The sequence below is a fragment of the Brassica napus genome, chromosome C2 (assembly GCF_020379485.1).
Source record: "Brassica napus cultivar Da-Ae chromosome C2, Da-Ae, whole genome shotgun sequence".
In the NCBI taxonomy this organism is placed as follows: domain Eukaryota; kingdom Viridiplantae; phylum Streptophyta; class Magnoliopsida; order Brassicales; family Brassicaceae; genus Brassica; species Brassica napus.
Window position 1 is genome coordinate 57,029,976 of NC_063445.1, and position 16,823 is coordinate 57,046,798.

The following is a 16,823-nucleotide window of genomic DNA, read 5'->3' on the forward strand; positions in this document are numbered from 1 at the left end:
GAGTGGGATACAGAGTATGGTTGGATAAGGTTTTACTCTTTCTTTTTTTTTAGCACTGATTTATTAGAATATTACAGTTACGATAAAGATTACATAGACGATTTAGCAACCGACAATACTACTTGTCTTATGAGGATCTATGGTGCGATAAGGTTTTACTCTATAGTAGAGTTTAGTGTAGAAAATATAGTGAGGGTTGGAGATGCCATGAGTAACAATTAATTAACTATTCTAATTAAAATAAACAATAAATTTTTTATATAATAGCAATACTTATTAGTCGTGGAAAACGCGAACCCTAGAAATACACATAAAATAAGTATCCTTCTCTTCCAAGATCTATTAACACCAATGTTTAACTTTTTTATAACTTCTCTGTTTCCAGTTTTTTTTTTTGGGTCGGAAAATTTCGATGAATGAGTTCCGGTAAAGATAGGGACTCTGAGAACAGCCACCGAAGCAAGAAGAAGGTTCTCTCTCTCTCTTCCTGCTTCAATTATTATTGTCACTGGAGTTGTTAATTTATAATTCTCTTCGAAAATGTCACGTCGTGAATCCCATTAAATTTCGTTTTATATAAACTTGAAAAATAAGTGTTTTTTTTGTTTTCGGTGTTTGTGGAGAATAGTCAATTCTTCCCAAGGTTTTTGGATCAAGACGGTCTGGTAAAGAAGAAGAAGATGCATCAAATAATATGAACAACAGAGGAAATATGATGATCAAGGCAACAACAATGAATATTTCAATAGTATTTCTTCTTTAAATACGTACATCACAAGAAAATATATTTATTAGTCTTATAATTAATGGTTCTTGGATCTTGTTTGATAGATTTGAAGCGACGAATGGCTCCTCGAAAGAAACCGATACTTGACAACTCTTTTCGATGATCTGGAAGACTGCTTCTGGTTAGGAATTTTTTGATTTATTGGGTAAACCTACCCTAGAAAAGTTTACATTTTCATATGCATGATTGCTTGCAAACATAAGAAAAATAAACGTACATTGTCAAAGTATTTTTTTCTTCTTAAAAAAAAATGGTAAACCATTCCCCGGAGAGAGAACGTGAAAACCCCGGTGACCACCCGCGTGGAAATCTGGTATGGTGCGGATTCGGGTCTTTTTAGGGATCCACGGAACGCTTTGACCACCCGACCACAGACGCGTGGTTACTATTTGGGGTCTTCTTCATCCCAAATGAAATCTATGGATCTTCTTGATCTTGATATGTATTACTATTTGGGGTCTTCTTGTTCCCAAATGAAATCTAGGGTTTGCTAAGAAAATTTTAATACTTTTACTTGTATAATACGTCAGAGAGAATGGAAGGCTTGAACCTATCGGGTTCTATGGCACCACCATCAGAGATTCGTGAACTCAGGTTTGATAATGAATCAATCTCTTTGTAATAGTTCTGTTTTTTGTAGAATCAAATTCACGTTTTCTTTATCTCTCAGGGTGTTTGTAGCTACGTGGAATGTAGGAGGAAGAACACCAAACAACGATCTTAACCTCGAAGACTTCTTACTCGTTGAAGGCACAGCAGATATATACATTTGTGGGTATGACTTAAAATTTGATAAGTTTTGGATTCATAGGTCCTTTAAAGATACAAAATGAATTATTATTACATGGTTTGTATCGCAGGTTTCAAGAGATTGTTCCTCTAAGTGCAGGAAATGTATTAGTAGTTGAAGACAATGAGCCAGCAGCTAAATGGTTAGCTCTAATAAGCCAAGCTTTAAACAAACCGAAACAAGACTCTGCTTCAAGAACAACAACCTCTAGTAGTAATTGTCGTGGTGAAGAGTCAAGAACACCAAGTAGTCTAAGTTTCTTTCAAAGACCTAATCTTAAAGTCTTGAGCAGAAACTACAGAGTCGATTCAAGTCTTTTGAAGACTTGTAATTGTCAGGTTATCGGTACTTCGGTTGGTTGGGAAGCTAGGCGGTCTAAAAAGTATAGTGATCAAGTTGTAGATAACAAGAATTATGTGGAGCCCAAGAATTTTAGGGTTCATGAGAATTTATTGTTTGATGATGTTCCTGCCACTACCAAGATGCCGGGACAAATGAGTTATCGACTGATTGCTAGTAAACAAATGGTTGGTTTGTTTTTGTCTGTTTGGGCTAGAAAAGAGTTGATTCCACATATATCTCATCTTAGGCTTGATTCTGTTGGAAGAGGAATCATGGGTCGCTTGGGTAACAAGGTACATCAACTTTTTCTATTAATTCAAGATTATGACCCACACATGCAAGCAAAAAAGAATCTAAATCTTTGTGCTTTTGCAGGGATGTATTGCTATAAGCATGTCATTGCACCAAACAAGCTTTTGCTTTGTGTGTAGCCATTTGGCCTCTGGTGAGAAAGAAGGGGATGAGATGAGAAGAAACGCAGATGTAGCTGAGATTCTGAAGCATACTCAGTTCCCCAAAATCACCAAGAACCCTAGTTGTCGCGCACCCGAAAGAATAGTTGATCACGAGTATGTTTCCATGAAAATAATAAAACCTTCTTGCTATATAAGCAAATAAAAACCGCTAAAAGAGTCTTTGGGAATTTGCAGCCGAGTGGTTTGGCTTGGAGATTTGAATTACAGAGTTGCTTTAACCTATGAAGAGACAAAAGTATTACTAGAAGAAAATGATTGGCATACTCTTCTTGAAAAAGACCAGGTTTTGTAGTATAAATGATCTTTAATACTTGATCTTCAGTTTTCGTTCTTTTATTTTGCGTTGACCAACTTCTGTGATCTCTAATAATTTCAGCTCAACATGGAAAGAGCAGCAGGAAGAGTCTTCTCTGGATTTCAAGAAGGTCAAATATTCTTTGCTCCAACGTATAAATATTCTCAAAACTCAGATGCTTACGCCGGAGAGACCAATAAGTCAAAGAGAAAACGCCGTACTCCTGCTTGGTACTAATCCAGAACTTAAGAACCATGTTTTTGTGGTGTGTTTTGATTAAAAGTTCTATTTAAAATGTATTCAGGTGTGATCGGATTCTCTGGAGAGGAGAAAGAATAGAACAACTTTCTTATATTCGAGGAGAATCAAGGTTTTCAGATCACAGACCGGTTTGTGCAATCTTTGCAGTAGAAGTTGATGTAAAGAGTATGAACAAAGGTAGATGGAAAGGTTATTCTAGTGCGGCTGCAAGATTGGTTGAAGATTGCATTACACAAAGGCATAGTTTTTACGACTAAGATTGTTACAATTCTTTTTGAAAGAGGTATTGTTTCTAGATTGTATATAGATTTGGATCAACAAAAAAAAAACAATCTTGAGACATAATTAAGTATATCTGTCTTCACACCCCAAGTCCCATATAAGTGTTACAACAACACTTAGGTATTGTTTGTAAATTACTGGTTTAAACTGTGGAAGGCTATGTAACCATCTTCTCTATATTTGAAGCAAGGCATGTATGTATTATAACTTATACCGTCATTCATCTGAATATTGCATCTATGCTATGAAAACATTGCTCCAAATCTTCACATTTTACCAAAAAAAAAAACAAAAAAAAACTGCGCTCCTCCTAACAATTTGTGTCTGTTCTTTATGATTTGTTACCTAATATGGTTTCTCATCCTTTTGTTATTTCAAATGCCCCTTGATAAACCTTAATAATTAGGTGATTCAAAGTGTCATTTAACCATTTCTGGAATTCTAAGTAAAGATAAGAGGTAGCATGCCATCGGTGCGAGTCCACTGGTGCTAATAATCTATAGAGGTCCATTGAATCATGAAAAATATTGATTAGCTACCTAATCATGTCTATTAGATTAGCAATGAATTCATTAAGAATAGTGGATATTCTGGTCTGACATGCAAAGTCAACTATTTAAAAAAATGAAAAAGATGGCATGTAGTCAACGAATTAGCGATTTCATCTAGTTCTTTTGATTTTATGACTTTTTCATTTCACCCGTAGAACTCAGATATGCGTATTCGTTAAACCTAAGTGATGATACTTTTAAGCAAACAAACAAAAACCTATGTGATGATACAACATCGACATTGGTATAAACCAATCACATATAATCTATGTACATTTCTAAATTTTCCCATGGCTTAATCAAAATGTGATCGAGTTATGCACTATCTATAATGGTTGTTCATAAAATAAAACGAAAAACAAGAAATATGCTAGTAACATTTCACTCTCTGTGGTGGTTGTTGTAAATGGCTACTAAGAAAAATCGATTGCTTTGATAGCATTAAAATTATCTTCCAAAAGCGTGAAATCCCTTAATATTAAAGGAGAAGCATTTTCGTTTAATGATTTCACATTACGTTTGCCACGTAGCAGCTTCACATCGATTTAAAAACGAGTACGCTGACGTGTTACGTGCAGAGAGCTTCTCCACCAAACTCTACATAAATGCGTTCACACTATATACTATTTTACGGTTTTCAATATAAAACTCACATGCACGTTCTTTGAACAAAAATGTATTTTAATGTTAATTACGGTATTTTTATATATTTATCAACCACCTTTATATATTTTTAAAATACACATACATGTAAGAGTGGGCACGAATCGGATATCTGCGGTTTTGGAAGTATTCGTGATCCAATATGATTCGTCCGAATAATCAATTATCCGATTCGATTCATAGCCATCCAAATATACAGTGTCCCAGAAAAATTAGATTTTAACCGGTTTCGATCCGTAAAATAAATAAAGAAATTAAAAAAAAAAACAAAAAACAATAAATAATAGAAAATAATCAAATTTTATTACAAAAACAAAAAACTTATTTATTTTTTTGAATACTAATACCTAATTTTATAAATTTAGTAAATAAAGATATTGTAAAACTTATATAGAATATATTGTTTATATAACATATATATATAATTCATTAAATATAAGTATATATAAGCATATAATATAGAATATCCATTTTTTAAATATTAGTATTTGTGATTTACTTTATTTTTTACGGATATTGCATATTAATATTTGTTTTTTTCGTAGAGTTACATATATCCAGATTTTTTGTTCAAATAGAAAAGAATAACAAATCAAATCAAAATTTACAAATATTTTAACAGCCCTACATATATGGGCACATTGACGTGAATACATGTATAACTAAATATTCATAACAAGTGAAAATTTTTAATTCTCTTGAAAGCTGAAATATTCATTTTTTAATGTTTCCATTCACCATAGACCAAAATGTAATGAAATGATTTGTCTTAATAATTTTTTTCTTTTCTTCAATTATTATCTAGATTTGATTTGATTTTTCATGCATTTACAAATTATAATATGAAACTATTGGTTTGACATCAGAACTCATTCATGTAACAAGAAACCAAACAAATAGTTTTTGGTTATCATTGAAAAATCTAAAAACTTCGAGTATTTTAACCGAATAAACAGAATAAATATTGATTTTGGAATGGTAGTTATATTTTAGTAGATTAAAAATAAAAAAACTAACCTAAAACTGAACTGATATCGAGATTAAAGAGATTTAATATCTTTTTAGCCTCAAAAATAAAAAAAAAATCTTTTTTTTGGGTCAAATATAAATAAAAAAAATTCATTGTGGGCAAGGCCCATGTTATTACCTAGCTAAAGTAAAAGAAGATTCACTAAAAGCAGCCTAAAGTTTCACGCTTTTCCTGAAGCATCCGAATATACTTTTTTTTTTTTTTTTGCAACACATCCAAATATACTATATAAAGTTATATTTATATGCGTTGACCATATTTTTCTTATTATTGTTTGACACTGAGCCTCATTTCTTTCTAATACTATGTTTATCTTATTATTAAAATTCGAATATTATAGGTTGTAATATATAAAAATGTCTAAACTCCGAACTAAAGAAATCTTTGTCGGTTTCTAAATAACAAAAAAAAGATCTAGAAGGCAGGAGCTGAAGAAATTTGTTCTGCTAAAATGAGACTAAATATTAGCTCCATTTTGGTATTTATTCGGGTTTGGTTCAAGTTCATATAGTTCATTTAAATTATTTTTAAAATTTTAAAGTCTATATATTTAAAAAAAATTAAAATCTAAAAATAATACATAACATATAAATTTAAATATTGTATTCCAAAATACCTAAACTTAACATAAAAAAAATTAATTTGACTTGGATATTTGGATGGAGAGAATCAATAGACATTTCAAATATTTTTAGTGTTTTAAGTATTGTTTAGCTATTTGAGATATTGGCTTTTGACTATTTGTATATATTTAAAAATATTTGGACACCTTTAAAATATCTTATATATTTTAAATATTTTTGATTATTAAATCTAAAAATAATATATTTAGGTTATTAGGTATATAAATCTGATTCAGATACATTTATATACTCGGAATATTTTAGTTCGGGTCATGTTCGGTTTGATTCTCTAAATACAAATATTTTAAATCATCGTAGATATATAACCTGGCATTAGTCGAAAGATATTCCAAACTCGAATCAAGTAGTGTGGTACAATTTCGGGTTAGTCTACTCTATAGTATTAAGTGTACTTTTTCCGAAACCAACCAGAACAGGCGAAAGGACTTATCAGAAAAATCAAACCAATTTTGTTTCTTGTTTGGTACTATTTTTTAGTATCGGATTTGGTTCGGTAATTCGAATTCAAGTTTTTGTCATCACAAGATTGCGCTTTGAACAAAAAAAAGTGCTTTGCGCAATTTACAAGTCAAGTCCACGTAGACACAACGTGTGAACACGTCTTTATGGGACCCAACAGAGTTTCTCTATGCAGGGCCACTTTGTTTTCACACTCAATGCTGATTGGTTCCAACTCCAATTCGTTCCTTCTTATGATTTTTTTAGCCTGCTTTGCTAATTTTCCCAATTAAAAGTTACATATCAAATGCACAATTCTCAAAATCAAATATCGAAAATGTTGATTACAGTAATTTCCAAAGTTTATATACAGATCAGTATTGATGTTTGTTCTTGAAAAGAAGACGAACTATACATTTTAAACATGCCTTTTTGTTGTTATGACATTCGATTATATTAAAACTTCAATCAAGTAGTACATATGTCAACTATACTCACATAATGCTATAGGGCAATAGTTACATTCTCGGATTGAAATCTTCAAATGCGTTGTTTCATTTGATTCGGGACGCAATGAATTTAACACATGGTAAAATTCCATAGACATGTATGAATTAGTTGATTTTTTTTATTTTTTAATTAAATGAAGGGGGTATTGACTTGAGAACATAACGAAATCTGAGTGGAGATGGCAATTGTCAACGCGTTTATTTGATACGGATCATGATTACTGGAGGTTTTCAGAGAGTGAGGTTCTCAACGGAATATAAAAATCCGTCTCTTAATTTTTAACTAAAAAAGCTATGAACCGGTTCTTAAATAAGAGTTTTAAGAGCTGTTTCTTAGTTTTTTTTAGTTAAAAATTAAGAGACGGGTTCTTATATTCCGGTAAGAATTCCACTCTAAGAACTTCCAATAATGATGCTAATATTTTACTCGGATGCATTCATTTTCTTAGATATATCATATATGCATTTGTTGTTGTAAAGAAACATTAGGCCATCTTTAACGCAAGATCTAATGGGTTTGGTCCATTTGTTACACTATTTTGCGGGCCCCACGACACGTGGCGGATTGCGATTGGTTCCATTTTTAATTGTTTTTTTTTAATCAGATAAAACAAAAAAAAAAAAAAATTAGAAACCCAAACGGGTTTTACCAGATAATCATGCTCTTAGTGTATACAACATACACATGACGTCATCACGTCATTGACTTCACCACATATATAACCCAAATGATATTGGCCAAACTATCAAACACAATAATATTTCAAATCTAAACAACAAACAAAAATCTTTGTTCTTGTGCCTTTTTCATATTATTTAGCCAAGAATAGGGCTTCTTCTTCTTTTTTTTCTAGAAGCTCCTCTCTTTTCTCCCAATTTTTTATTTTCATTTTTTTTTTGTTAGTACTAAATCACAAATGGAAGTAGCTTTGAACATGAATGGCTACACAGAAGAGTTCATGCAAGCTCTTGAATCGTTCATGAAGGTAACTACATCATCATCTTCTTCTTCTCCATCTTCATCAAAACAAGAACCATTAACTCCCAATAACCAAACCGGTCCAATTGGGCTAAACCAGCTCACTCCCACTCAAATCCTCCAAATTCAAAGAGAGTTACATCTCAGACAAAACCAAGCTCACCGTCGTGGCGATAGTGCCCATAACCTCCATCTTCTCAACGCTAAACCAGTCCTAATGAAGAAAACCGACGTAACTACACCGGTTAAACTATACCGAGGCGTAAGACAACGGCATTGGGGTAAATGGGTTGCTGAGATACGGTTGCCTAAAACCCGAACCCGGTTATGGCTTGGTACGTTCGAAACCGCGGAAGATGCTGCATTAGCTTACGACGAAGCTGCACGTAAGATCAGAGGAGAAAACGCGCGTCTCAATTTCCCAAACAATGGAGAATACAGACAGACCTTGTCTCCTACTGTCAACGCTAAGATCGAATCCATCTTCAATACCTCTGATCTTCCCATGCATGAGCTCAAGAAACCGGCCAAAACAGAGGAAGGGTTCATTGGTTTTCATTATACCGGTCATAAACCGGATCAAGAACGTGAAATTCCTGATATATTCGGATACGGGTCTGGTTCTTCTCCTGAGTCGAATATAACGTTGTTGAATTTCTCAAGCGAATGGATAAAGGAAGATCAGAGCTTTTGCATAGGTTTGCAGAAGTATCCTTCTTTGGAGATTGACTGGGAGGCTATAGATAAACTCTCTGAATCCGTCTAAGCTTTTAAAACTCATTCGTTTATAATTGTTTTAGAAGTTTATATGTTTTGAGCTTTGTAATAGAATTTCTTGATGCAGAGGAACACTGAACCTAGCTAAGTTTATGTTTTGTTTTCATTTATAATGGTCTGAATTTTAATGGGCCATGTTTATTGGAAAACCCAATATCTTTGTAATGGTATGGACATTTGCTATCACGGACAATAATAATATTTGTAATGGTACGGACATTTGCTCGTTTGTTCCTTGTTTCTTAAAGCAATTACAACAACGATCATAACAATTAAATTTGTCTAGGGAATTACTCTTCACATGCATATACATGCACATTTATACATATGTGGTATGTTCATGATCCTTTTTAAGTTAAGAGGTTAATATGAACATTGATGCTTGAGATTAGACTGATCAAAGATCTCGAAGCGTGGACCGACATTTCCAATGTTGAAACGTGTAAGAAATTTACAGATAAATATGCGCATGGTGGGAGCCTGAGCGGCCAATGATATGGACATAAAGAGAACACGTCCCTACTCAACGTTTGTTTTCATGCGGTGCAAGCATAGCAACAAAGGGAAAAATTGTACTTTTAACCTTATTTTGTGGTTAAAAATGTACTTTAATTCACAAGAAGATTTGGAAGTTGGAGAAGTAGTCATTTCTGAGTCATTGTCAGCAAAATACTCTCTATGTTTTCATGTCGTGGAAAAAGGAATGGACCCATCAAGGATGTGTGTCTAAATCTCACTAGTCGACAATCTACATCCTATTAAGCAATAAATTATTTTTAGTTAACTCCTTCCTTCTTAGTTCTTATTTAAGATGTTTCAAAAGAAAAGAAATTGTTTCATTTATTGTATTTTAAAATTTTCGTAAAATTTATTTTATTTTTGCAACCATATATGCAAATTTCATCATGTTTTAAATTAAATACTAAAAACGTATTTTGATAATAAAACTATATTATGTGTATTTTAAATTTGGTGTTTTAGTCCAAAAAGAAGTAGTATGTTTCTAGTGGAATTAAAAATGAATGTTACTTAAGAATTTTTATTTACGGTTTACAAATTTGTATTGGTCAATATTTAGATGCATGATTTTTAAAGAATGGTTCCAGCATTTGGAATGAAACATTCTTTTTTGAACAGATAAACTATAATACGTTCTGCAAGATGATGCCGGAAAAAGAACATTTTACAAGATTACTGATGAAGATAAAAACAGCAATATAGGACAGAAAATGTAGATTTTACAAAAGGTATATACACATTCCCATACTTTCCCTTAGTTTACAAGGTAAAAAATGCCTTTAGAATTAGAAGGCTATAAAAGAAAGAAAAATATATCCCTGATTGACAAAAGTTCTTGTTCATATTTTTCTTAAGGGAATTATGATGAACAAGATCAACCAATATATAAGGGCACGTTAAGGATTTTCCCTTGTATATCTTGTAAAATGTTCCGTTATAGGTTAGGGATATACATCATCTATAAATATATACTATATGCTGATGATTATTTTTACTATGATATTACTCCATTGCCCCCTTCATGATCATTGTTGAATTTGTTTCCACTCCACCAACCGTCGCAAGAAATCCATCACCTGTACATATTCACACAATTATATCATTATACTTGTATAAATAGACGGTGTGTACATGCATATACGCGTAACTTGTTTGTATGTATGTATATGTACTTGCCTCGGGTGGATCTTGCAAAGAATACGATGCATTAGTGTCTTTGGGAAATTTGGAGACAAGAATGCCGAAGCCTTGTCCTCTCTCTTGAAGCAGCTAAATTAGGTCACAAGTTAAAACGTAAATAATGCACAATTAGTAATGTGAAATCATTTGTGTACAGACTACAGTATAGGATTTTATGGATAGGTTTCACATATTAAAAATAGGTTTTAATATATCCAAATGACTTGTAAGTTCAAAATTATGAAATAGAAATATTAAAAATACTAAGTTAATTTGTATACCTTAAAAGCATCTTCATCGGTTCGATCATCACCAATGTAAATCGGAAATACATCGTTAGAGTTCTCAAATCCTGCAACAGCCAGAGTATTAAGTTACTAATTTAGTATTTTTTTTAGCAAAAAAAAAAATATTATTCTAAAATAATAAACATTCAAGATACTATTGTTGATGATTTTTTTCTTCTAAATAAAATATCTTTTTGCTATAAGATACGTCAAACAAACACAAAAGTATAAAAAAATTCAAGAACTTTTTATGTGCTTTGAATGTAAAATTAATCAAAATAAAAGAGGAGAAATATATATATATATATATATATTTAGAAAGGGCTTAAAAGAGGAGAAATATCTTACCAAGTGACTCTAACAAAAACTCAAGAGCCTTGCCTTTGTCCCATTTAATCATAGGTCCGATTTCAAGAACCTGTTTGAAGTCCAAAAATAAATTCCCCTTACATGAGTTTTACTACAATTTTCTTGTAGATTACTTAAATTCACCAAAAAGAAGATGCCACAACATACCTTCCGACCTTGGGACAGTTTCAATGTCGGATAGTTCTTTACCACCGACCGAACTTTTAAAGCCAGGTCGCTCCATTTCTGAATATTTTTCCAAAGAAAGTTGTAAGCATTTAATATTTTCAAATAAAATTGGAAGAACTTACAGTAGAAATTTGCTTTTAAATATATATATACACAAGTCAGGAAACTTTGTAATTACTTAGTGAAATATGTACCTTCTCATCGACGCAACGGAAGTGTACAGAAAGACAGAACTTGTTGTTCTCCACTTTGGCTCCTGGTGTTGATTTGGTTTTCTCCACTAATTGTTTAAAAACCTACAAAAACATTTCAAAGTCAATACTCAACCATATACATACAGAATTAAAGATGAACAAAAAGAAAAACAAACTTTTATTACCTCATCGATCATGGGAAGAAAGTCTCCAGCTGGTTGATAAAGAACAGATGGTTTATCCTAAGCAACAAAGTAAAATTTAAAATAAACAAAAGAAAAACTGTGATTGTAATTTTATAATATACTATTTGAGTTTTATAATCCTGTATACCTTATTGTATCTGGAGAAACCTTTTGTTGGACCTTTAATATCCATTCCATGGCTACCAGCATAATACAGTTCTGCTAGCTTCACAAAGCTATACACCTACAAAATTATTATGCCTATAGTTAATTAACTTAAATTTGTTGATTGATATTAATCTTTCAAAAATAGTAAATGAAATGTACCTTGTCTATGCATCTACCAGTAACTATAGAAGTTGGAAAGGACTTAGCCAGTTTTTTCACTGTTCTTCTCATCTGTGAAACACAGAACAAAGATTAGATATAAAAGGAAAAAAAAAATGAAGATGTTTATGAAACCTATGTCCGGATAAATTAATAAGAACCTTGCTGGTTATAAAAGCTCTGTCTGGATCAGCGACGATTGGAGAAAGAGTACCGTCATAGTCAAGAAACATAACGATCTGTTTTCCTCTTGAAGCTTCGATGATTCTTTCAAACATGTCAAGAGCCGATGGATGTCGTTTCTGGTAGAAATTATAAAGCTCAGCAAACAAAAATTAAAGAATCATCTAAGAACACAAGAGTTTGTCTGAAAAAGTGTGTGATGAAGCTTACAAGCCAAGAATTGAGCTCTTCTTCTGATGAAAGAGAAGAAAGTGATTTGAGATGAGTAGGAGAAGAAGCTCTCATGGAGTCAACCCAAGAGTTGAGTCTCTGACTTTGAGCGCCACTGAGTTCAAGGTTCTTGAGTAGTTTCTTCTTGGAAATTGAGATGTGACTAGGAACAGTCGGTGGTTTTTGAGCGGAAGGAGCAAAGACGGAGGAGTTGGAGATGGTTATGATTCCAGTATTGGCGTCTGATACGACGACGTTTTGGCTCACCATCTTATAAAAATCTATTAAACAAAGAAGTAAGAAAGAAAGAACAGGGGAGTTTCAGGACAGAGGATGTGAAGTCAAAGTGATTGATCTCCTTGATAAGATCGTGCCCTTATGAAAAAACCAGTGATTAAAGATGGATCTTTAAATGGGTTTAATAAAAGGAATGTGACAAAGAGAGAAGTTAAAGAAACGACAGGTGTTGGGAACAGAGGAAGGAGAAGAAGAAGTTGCACTGTTATTCGAATCTGTAATTTGGCCTTTGCAGTGTTTGAAGAGTGAGAGATAGTGTGGGAGAAATGCCAAGTCCAAGAGGTGGCTTATATAGATGCTCAAGCGCACCAAAATTTAGAGCGAGAGTAGAGAGAGAGAGAGAGAGTCTGGTTACAAGTGGGAGCCATGGGACCGAAGTACTGAGTTGGGACCTACAAGCCGGCCCAGCTGAAGGAGGTGGTGGTGACTCTTCTCTTTGTATATAAAATTAAAGTTGGTTCCATAATAATGCCACGTGTCTTAGATGCAAATGAACCACACTATATTGCCACGTGTCTCGGACCGAAAGGAACCACCGTTTTCATCTCTAGTCTTTTCCGTGTAACGTCGTATATATATTTGTTTTAATAAGCTAACGTCGACGATCATAATATGGTAGTTAAAGTTAAGTAATCAAGAGCTTTCACGATCAATTAAACAAGTATGCAATAAACTTAGGTGTGTTTTTGTATGTGTATATTCGCTCTACTCAAATCTTTAAAAGGTTAAAATATGTATCGTAGAGCTATTAAATTACGTTGTCCAGCTCTTGACGGTAACCCAAGCTAGACGACTTCGTCGGTTTCATTAACAATCAAATGCAGTACTGTATAATGAATATGAGGATGAGTCTGACTCCTTACGATGGGTACAGCCATGAGCCACGCCATGCACACGTAAGATAACTAAAATTTATAAATTATACGTTATTAATTAGATGAATCACCATATATTGCAATAAACCAATAGCTCTCGAACTTTCTTTTAGACCTAATTTTTTTGTTCATGAATTGACGTAGAATTAGGGCTGTTCAATATGGCAAAACCGAACCGTACCGAACCGAACCGAAATAGATAATATGGTTTGGATTTGGTATATACCATACAAACCGAATGGATTTGATTTTTAAAAAACCGTAGGATTTGGATATGGTTCGGTATATAACCGATAAAACCGAATAAACCGAATAAAACCGATCTAAAAATAGAAACATGTAAATATGTATATATTTTATAACAACGTATGAAAATCATAAGTTAATTTTTTTGCTAATAACTATTACCATATTTTTTTACAGTAATAAAATAGTCCTGATTTGTAAAACACTTGAACTATAATTAAATAACAATTCATCGTAAACATGCTTCTTATTTTCTTAGTCTTCTTTTGATCTTTTTGCTTTAATTTAGCATTGACTAAATTGAAATAAAGATTATAAATTTGATGATAACAATTAGTGGAAATTCTTTACAATTTTTTTTATCTATAAACGAATAGAGTTTCGTGTTTAATATAATAAACATGACTTTAATGAACGCTAAATATGAAAGAATATAATAACTTATTTTTTGTGCTTCGTGCTTCTGTTTTATTTTTTGTTTTTTATTTTTATTATCAAAATTTTGAGCTTTGATTTTAATTATAGATTTGATTATTTTATTAGATGATAGAAATATTTTTTTATTTTTGTTCTTTTATTTAAACTTATAATATTTTTTAATAAATGAATGTGTTGACAACAAGACTCTAAAATTCATATAATATGATCCCAAAATAAAGAATTATGTTTTTTGGTATAAAATCGAATAAACCGAAAACCGACGGTATATAAACCGAACCGAACCGAAGTAAATATGGATTTAGAATGGTAGTTATATTTTACTAACCGAAATACCGAAAAACCGAAAAAACCGAACCGAAACCGAACCGATATCCGGATTGAACACCCCTACGTAGAATAGTTAGTGGAAAATTTCAAAAATATCAGAAGTTTATAAAGAAAATATATACACAATAGACGGATCGCCAATTCGACATACTTCACTATTTCAATTTCGAACATTAAATTTGATATTCTAAGTCGATCAACAATGACTCAATGAGCATCAAACCAAAACTTAATAATCTAAACAAGTTTTCTATAAAATATGAGTCACCTTTCGAGGGATTTTTAGTTCATATTTGAAGTAATCAAAACATTTTGAATTTTGATTGTATAACTTGTAACGCTTCTTGTTTTTTGCACGTGTATATATGTTTGTCAGCCGTTTCTGATCTCGTGATCCATCTAGGCTTTGGTACTTATCAACTACTATTATCTATAGTGATAAGCTTTTTGGGAAATATTATACATAGGATATCACACTGTCACGAAAATGGTGTCATTCTAGTGGAAAACAAATGTGTCACTCTCACTCTTGACATGCAACCAAGTGTATAATTTCTTTTACCAAAATGTTCGAGGACGAAATATACAAAACTAAAGAATTTGAATTTGGAGGAAATATATAAAAATCTTTATCAAATTAGTAATAATGTTGTCGATATAAACATTATATAAGTGCAACTCGTATACTCCCCTTGTCTCTGAAAACCAAAGGCACCCTTTTTGAGCTAACCATAAAACCAGCTGCAGTTACAGTGTACTCTTTCCAAAATATCATTTTGAGATTTTCCACACAGATTTAAAAATGATTAAGATACATTTATATTTTTATTAGTTACACATATTTAATAAATAATTTGATAGAAATAAAATTATTTATAAGATCAATGTATTTATAATTAATATTAAGTTTCAATTAACTATAAATTGCATTAAATTATAAAATATTATTTTTTGTATAACAAGAAAAAGTGTTAAATGATACTTTTTGTGAAACATAAATGATACTTATTGTTTATTATACTTTCTGTGGGTCATAATTTTGGTATTAATAAATTCATTAACTATCATACTATTTAATAGTGCTACATTAGCAAATTAAGTTTTCATTTTCTGCATTATATTCAAATTAATTTTATAAAAATCTCGCCATGGTATAATTTCTTACAATAAACAAACTATAGAGTTTATATAAGATTTTCCTTTTATTTCATTATGTAACAATTAACATTATAGTTTTATATACATACATATAGGCGTGTGTATATAATTTTATGCATAAGAAAATGATACTGTGGACTAGTGCATATTACGGTATTTATGTGGATGATTTATAAGCAACAAACAATGCGTGTGTGCATAACAATTTGTTAATCCTGCGGATTCTGTATATTTACTATATGCAAGTAAACAAATCGAACCGTGGATCGCGTGGGAATATGCTCTTGTTACATCCCTATTATTGAAATATAAAACAAAACAGTTTGGCACTCAGTCAAAAGATTTATATATACAGTCTTATGTGTTTAATCAAAAACTCTAGAAATACCGAGAGATATAAAAGGACATTTAAACTCAAAAAGAGCTAGTTTTCAGAAGAAGAAAAATCAAAAACTCTAGAAAAATCAAAAAGAGCTAGTTTTCAGAAGATTTATATATACAGTCTTATGTGTTTAATCAAAAACTCTAGAAATACCGAGAGATATAAAAGGACATTTAAACTCAAAAAGAGCTAGTTTTCAGAAGAAGAAAAATCAAAATGAGTTGTAAGTTTTTTGTGAGAGGTTAGATGGTAGGTCAAGAATTCAAAATCTTACAAGGAATCTGTGTTGTTCAAGGAAAACTCAGTCTTAATTTGACCACGTTTGTGATTACCTGGTCAATGGCACGAAACCAATAGACTTCCTGCTTGGTTGACAACTACCACGAATAAGATTATTGGAGACTGGAACAGAACGTTTGACATTTTGACCAACTAAAATATAGGATACTATCATAGTACATTCTAAAAGAAAATCAAACCAACCTTTTTAAGATTGTTAGGATTGATATTGTTATGTGTTATATATAACATCTTTAGGTCCAGGATTAACTTTTAGCGAAGTGCCGAACTTTAAAACCAATGAAGGGAAAGAAAAAGTAATTTTTAAAGGAAAAGCTTACAAAAACTCGGATATAAATTTCAACATGGCTAG

General features: G+C 31.8%; 3 protein-coding genes across 3 annotated transcripts; 2 read left to right on the forward strand and 1 right to left on the reverse strand.

Annotated features, from left to right (window-relative positions):
- Window positions 1–385: 385 nt before the first annotated feature.
- Window positions 386–4,841, forward strand: LOC106427324 (type I inositol polyphosphate 5-phosphatase 5). Its single transcript, XM_022713734.2, has 8 exons — window positions 386–470; window positions 629–1,381; window positions 1,458–1,562; window positions 1,648–2,212; window positions 2,295–2,488; window positions 2,570–2,678; window positions 2,772–2,920; window positions 2,995–4,841. Exons 2-8 carry the CDS (start codon window positions 1,323–1,325, stop codon window positions 3,206–3,208), a joined length of 1,395 nt encoding a protein of 464 aa, XP_022569455.1. The 5' UTR covers window positions 386–470; window positions 629–1,322; the 3' UTR covers window positions 3,209–4,841.
- Window positions 4,842–4,850: 9 nt separating this feature from the next.
- LOC106427325 (ethylene-responsive transcription factor ERF057) lies at window positions 4,851–10,413 on the forward strand. The gene has a single exon (XM_048747311.1). The coding sequence runs from the start codon at window positions 7,986–7,988 to the stop codon at window positions 8,811–8,813; it is 828 nt and encodes a 275-aa protein (XP_048603268.1). The 5' UTR covers window positions 4,851–7,985; the 3' UTR covers window positions 8,814–10,413.
- LOC106427347 (probable trehalose-phosphate phosphatase J) lies at window positions 10,023–13,014 on the reverse strand. The gene is made up of 11 exons (XM_013868079.3): window positions 12,446–13,014; window positions 12,214–12,354; window positions 12,053–12,124; window positions 11,874–11,969; window positions 11,726–11,782; window positions 11,541–11,642; window positions 11,326–11,403; window positions 11,158–11,227; window positions 10,804–10,874; window positions 10,520–10,612; window positions 10,023–10,419 (listed from the first exon to the last, which is right to left on the reverse strand). The coding sequence occupies exons 1-11, from the start codon at window positions 12,713–12,715 to the stop codon at window positions 10,369–10,371; spliced, it is 1,101 nt and encodes a 366-aa protein (XP_013723533.2). The 5' UTR covers window positions 12,716–13,014; the 3' UTR covers window positions 10,023–10,368.
- Window positions 13,015–16,823: the final 3,809 nt, after the last annotated feature.

Excerpts from the sequence above, each read along its gene's own strand:
- LOC106427325 (XM_048747311.1), top strand. The coding sequence starts at position 7,986 with ATGGAAGTAGCTTTGAACATGAATGGCTACACAGAAGAGTTCATGCAA.
- LOC106427347 (XM_013868079.3), bottom strand. The coding sequence starts at position 12,715 with ATGGTGAGCCAAAACGTCGTCGTATCAGACGCCAATACTGGAATCATA. Across the intron at positions 11,404-11,540 it reads TCCGTTGCGTCGATGAGAAG|AAATGGAGCGACCTGGCTTT; the intron begins GTACATATTTCA and ends AAAAATATTCAG. Across the intron at positions 10,420-10,519 it reads CTTTGCAAGATCCACCCGAG|GTGATGGATTTCTTGCGACG; the intron begins GCAAGTACATAT and ends GAATATGTACAG.
- LOC106427324 (XM_022713734.2), top strand. The coding sequence starts at position 1,323 with ATGGAAGGCTTGAACCTATCGGGTTCTATGGCACCACCATCAGAGATT. Across the intron at positions 2,489-2,569 it reads GAAAGAATAGTTGATCACGA|CCGAGTGGTTTGGCTTGGAG; the intron begins GTATGTTTCCAT and ends GGGAATTTGCAG. Across the intron at positions 2,921-2,994 it reads AAACGCCGTACTCCTGCTTG|GTGTGATCGGATTCTCTGGA; the intron begins GTACTAATCCAG and ends AAATGTATTCAG.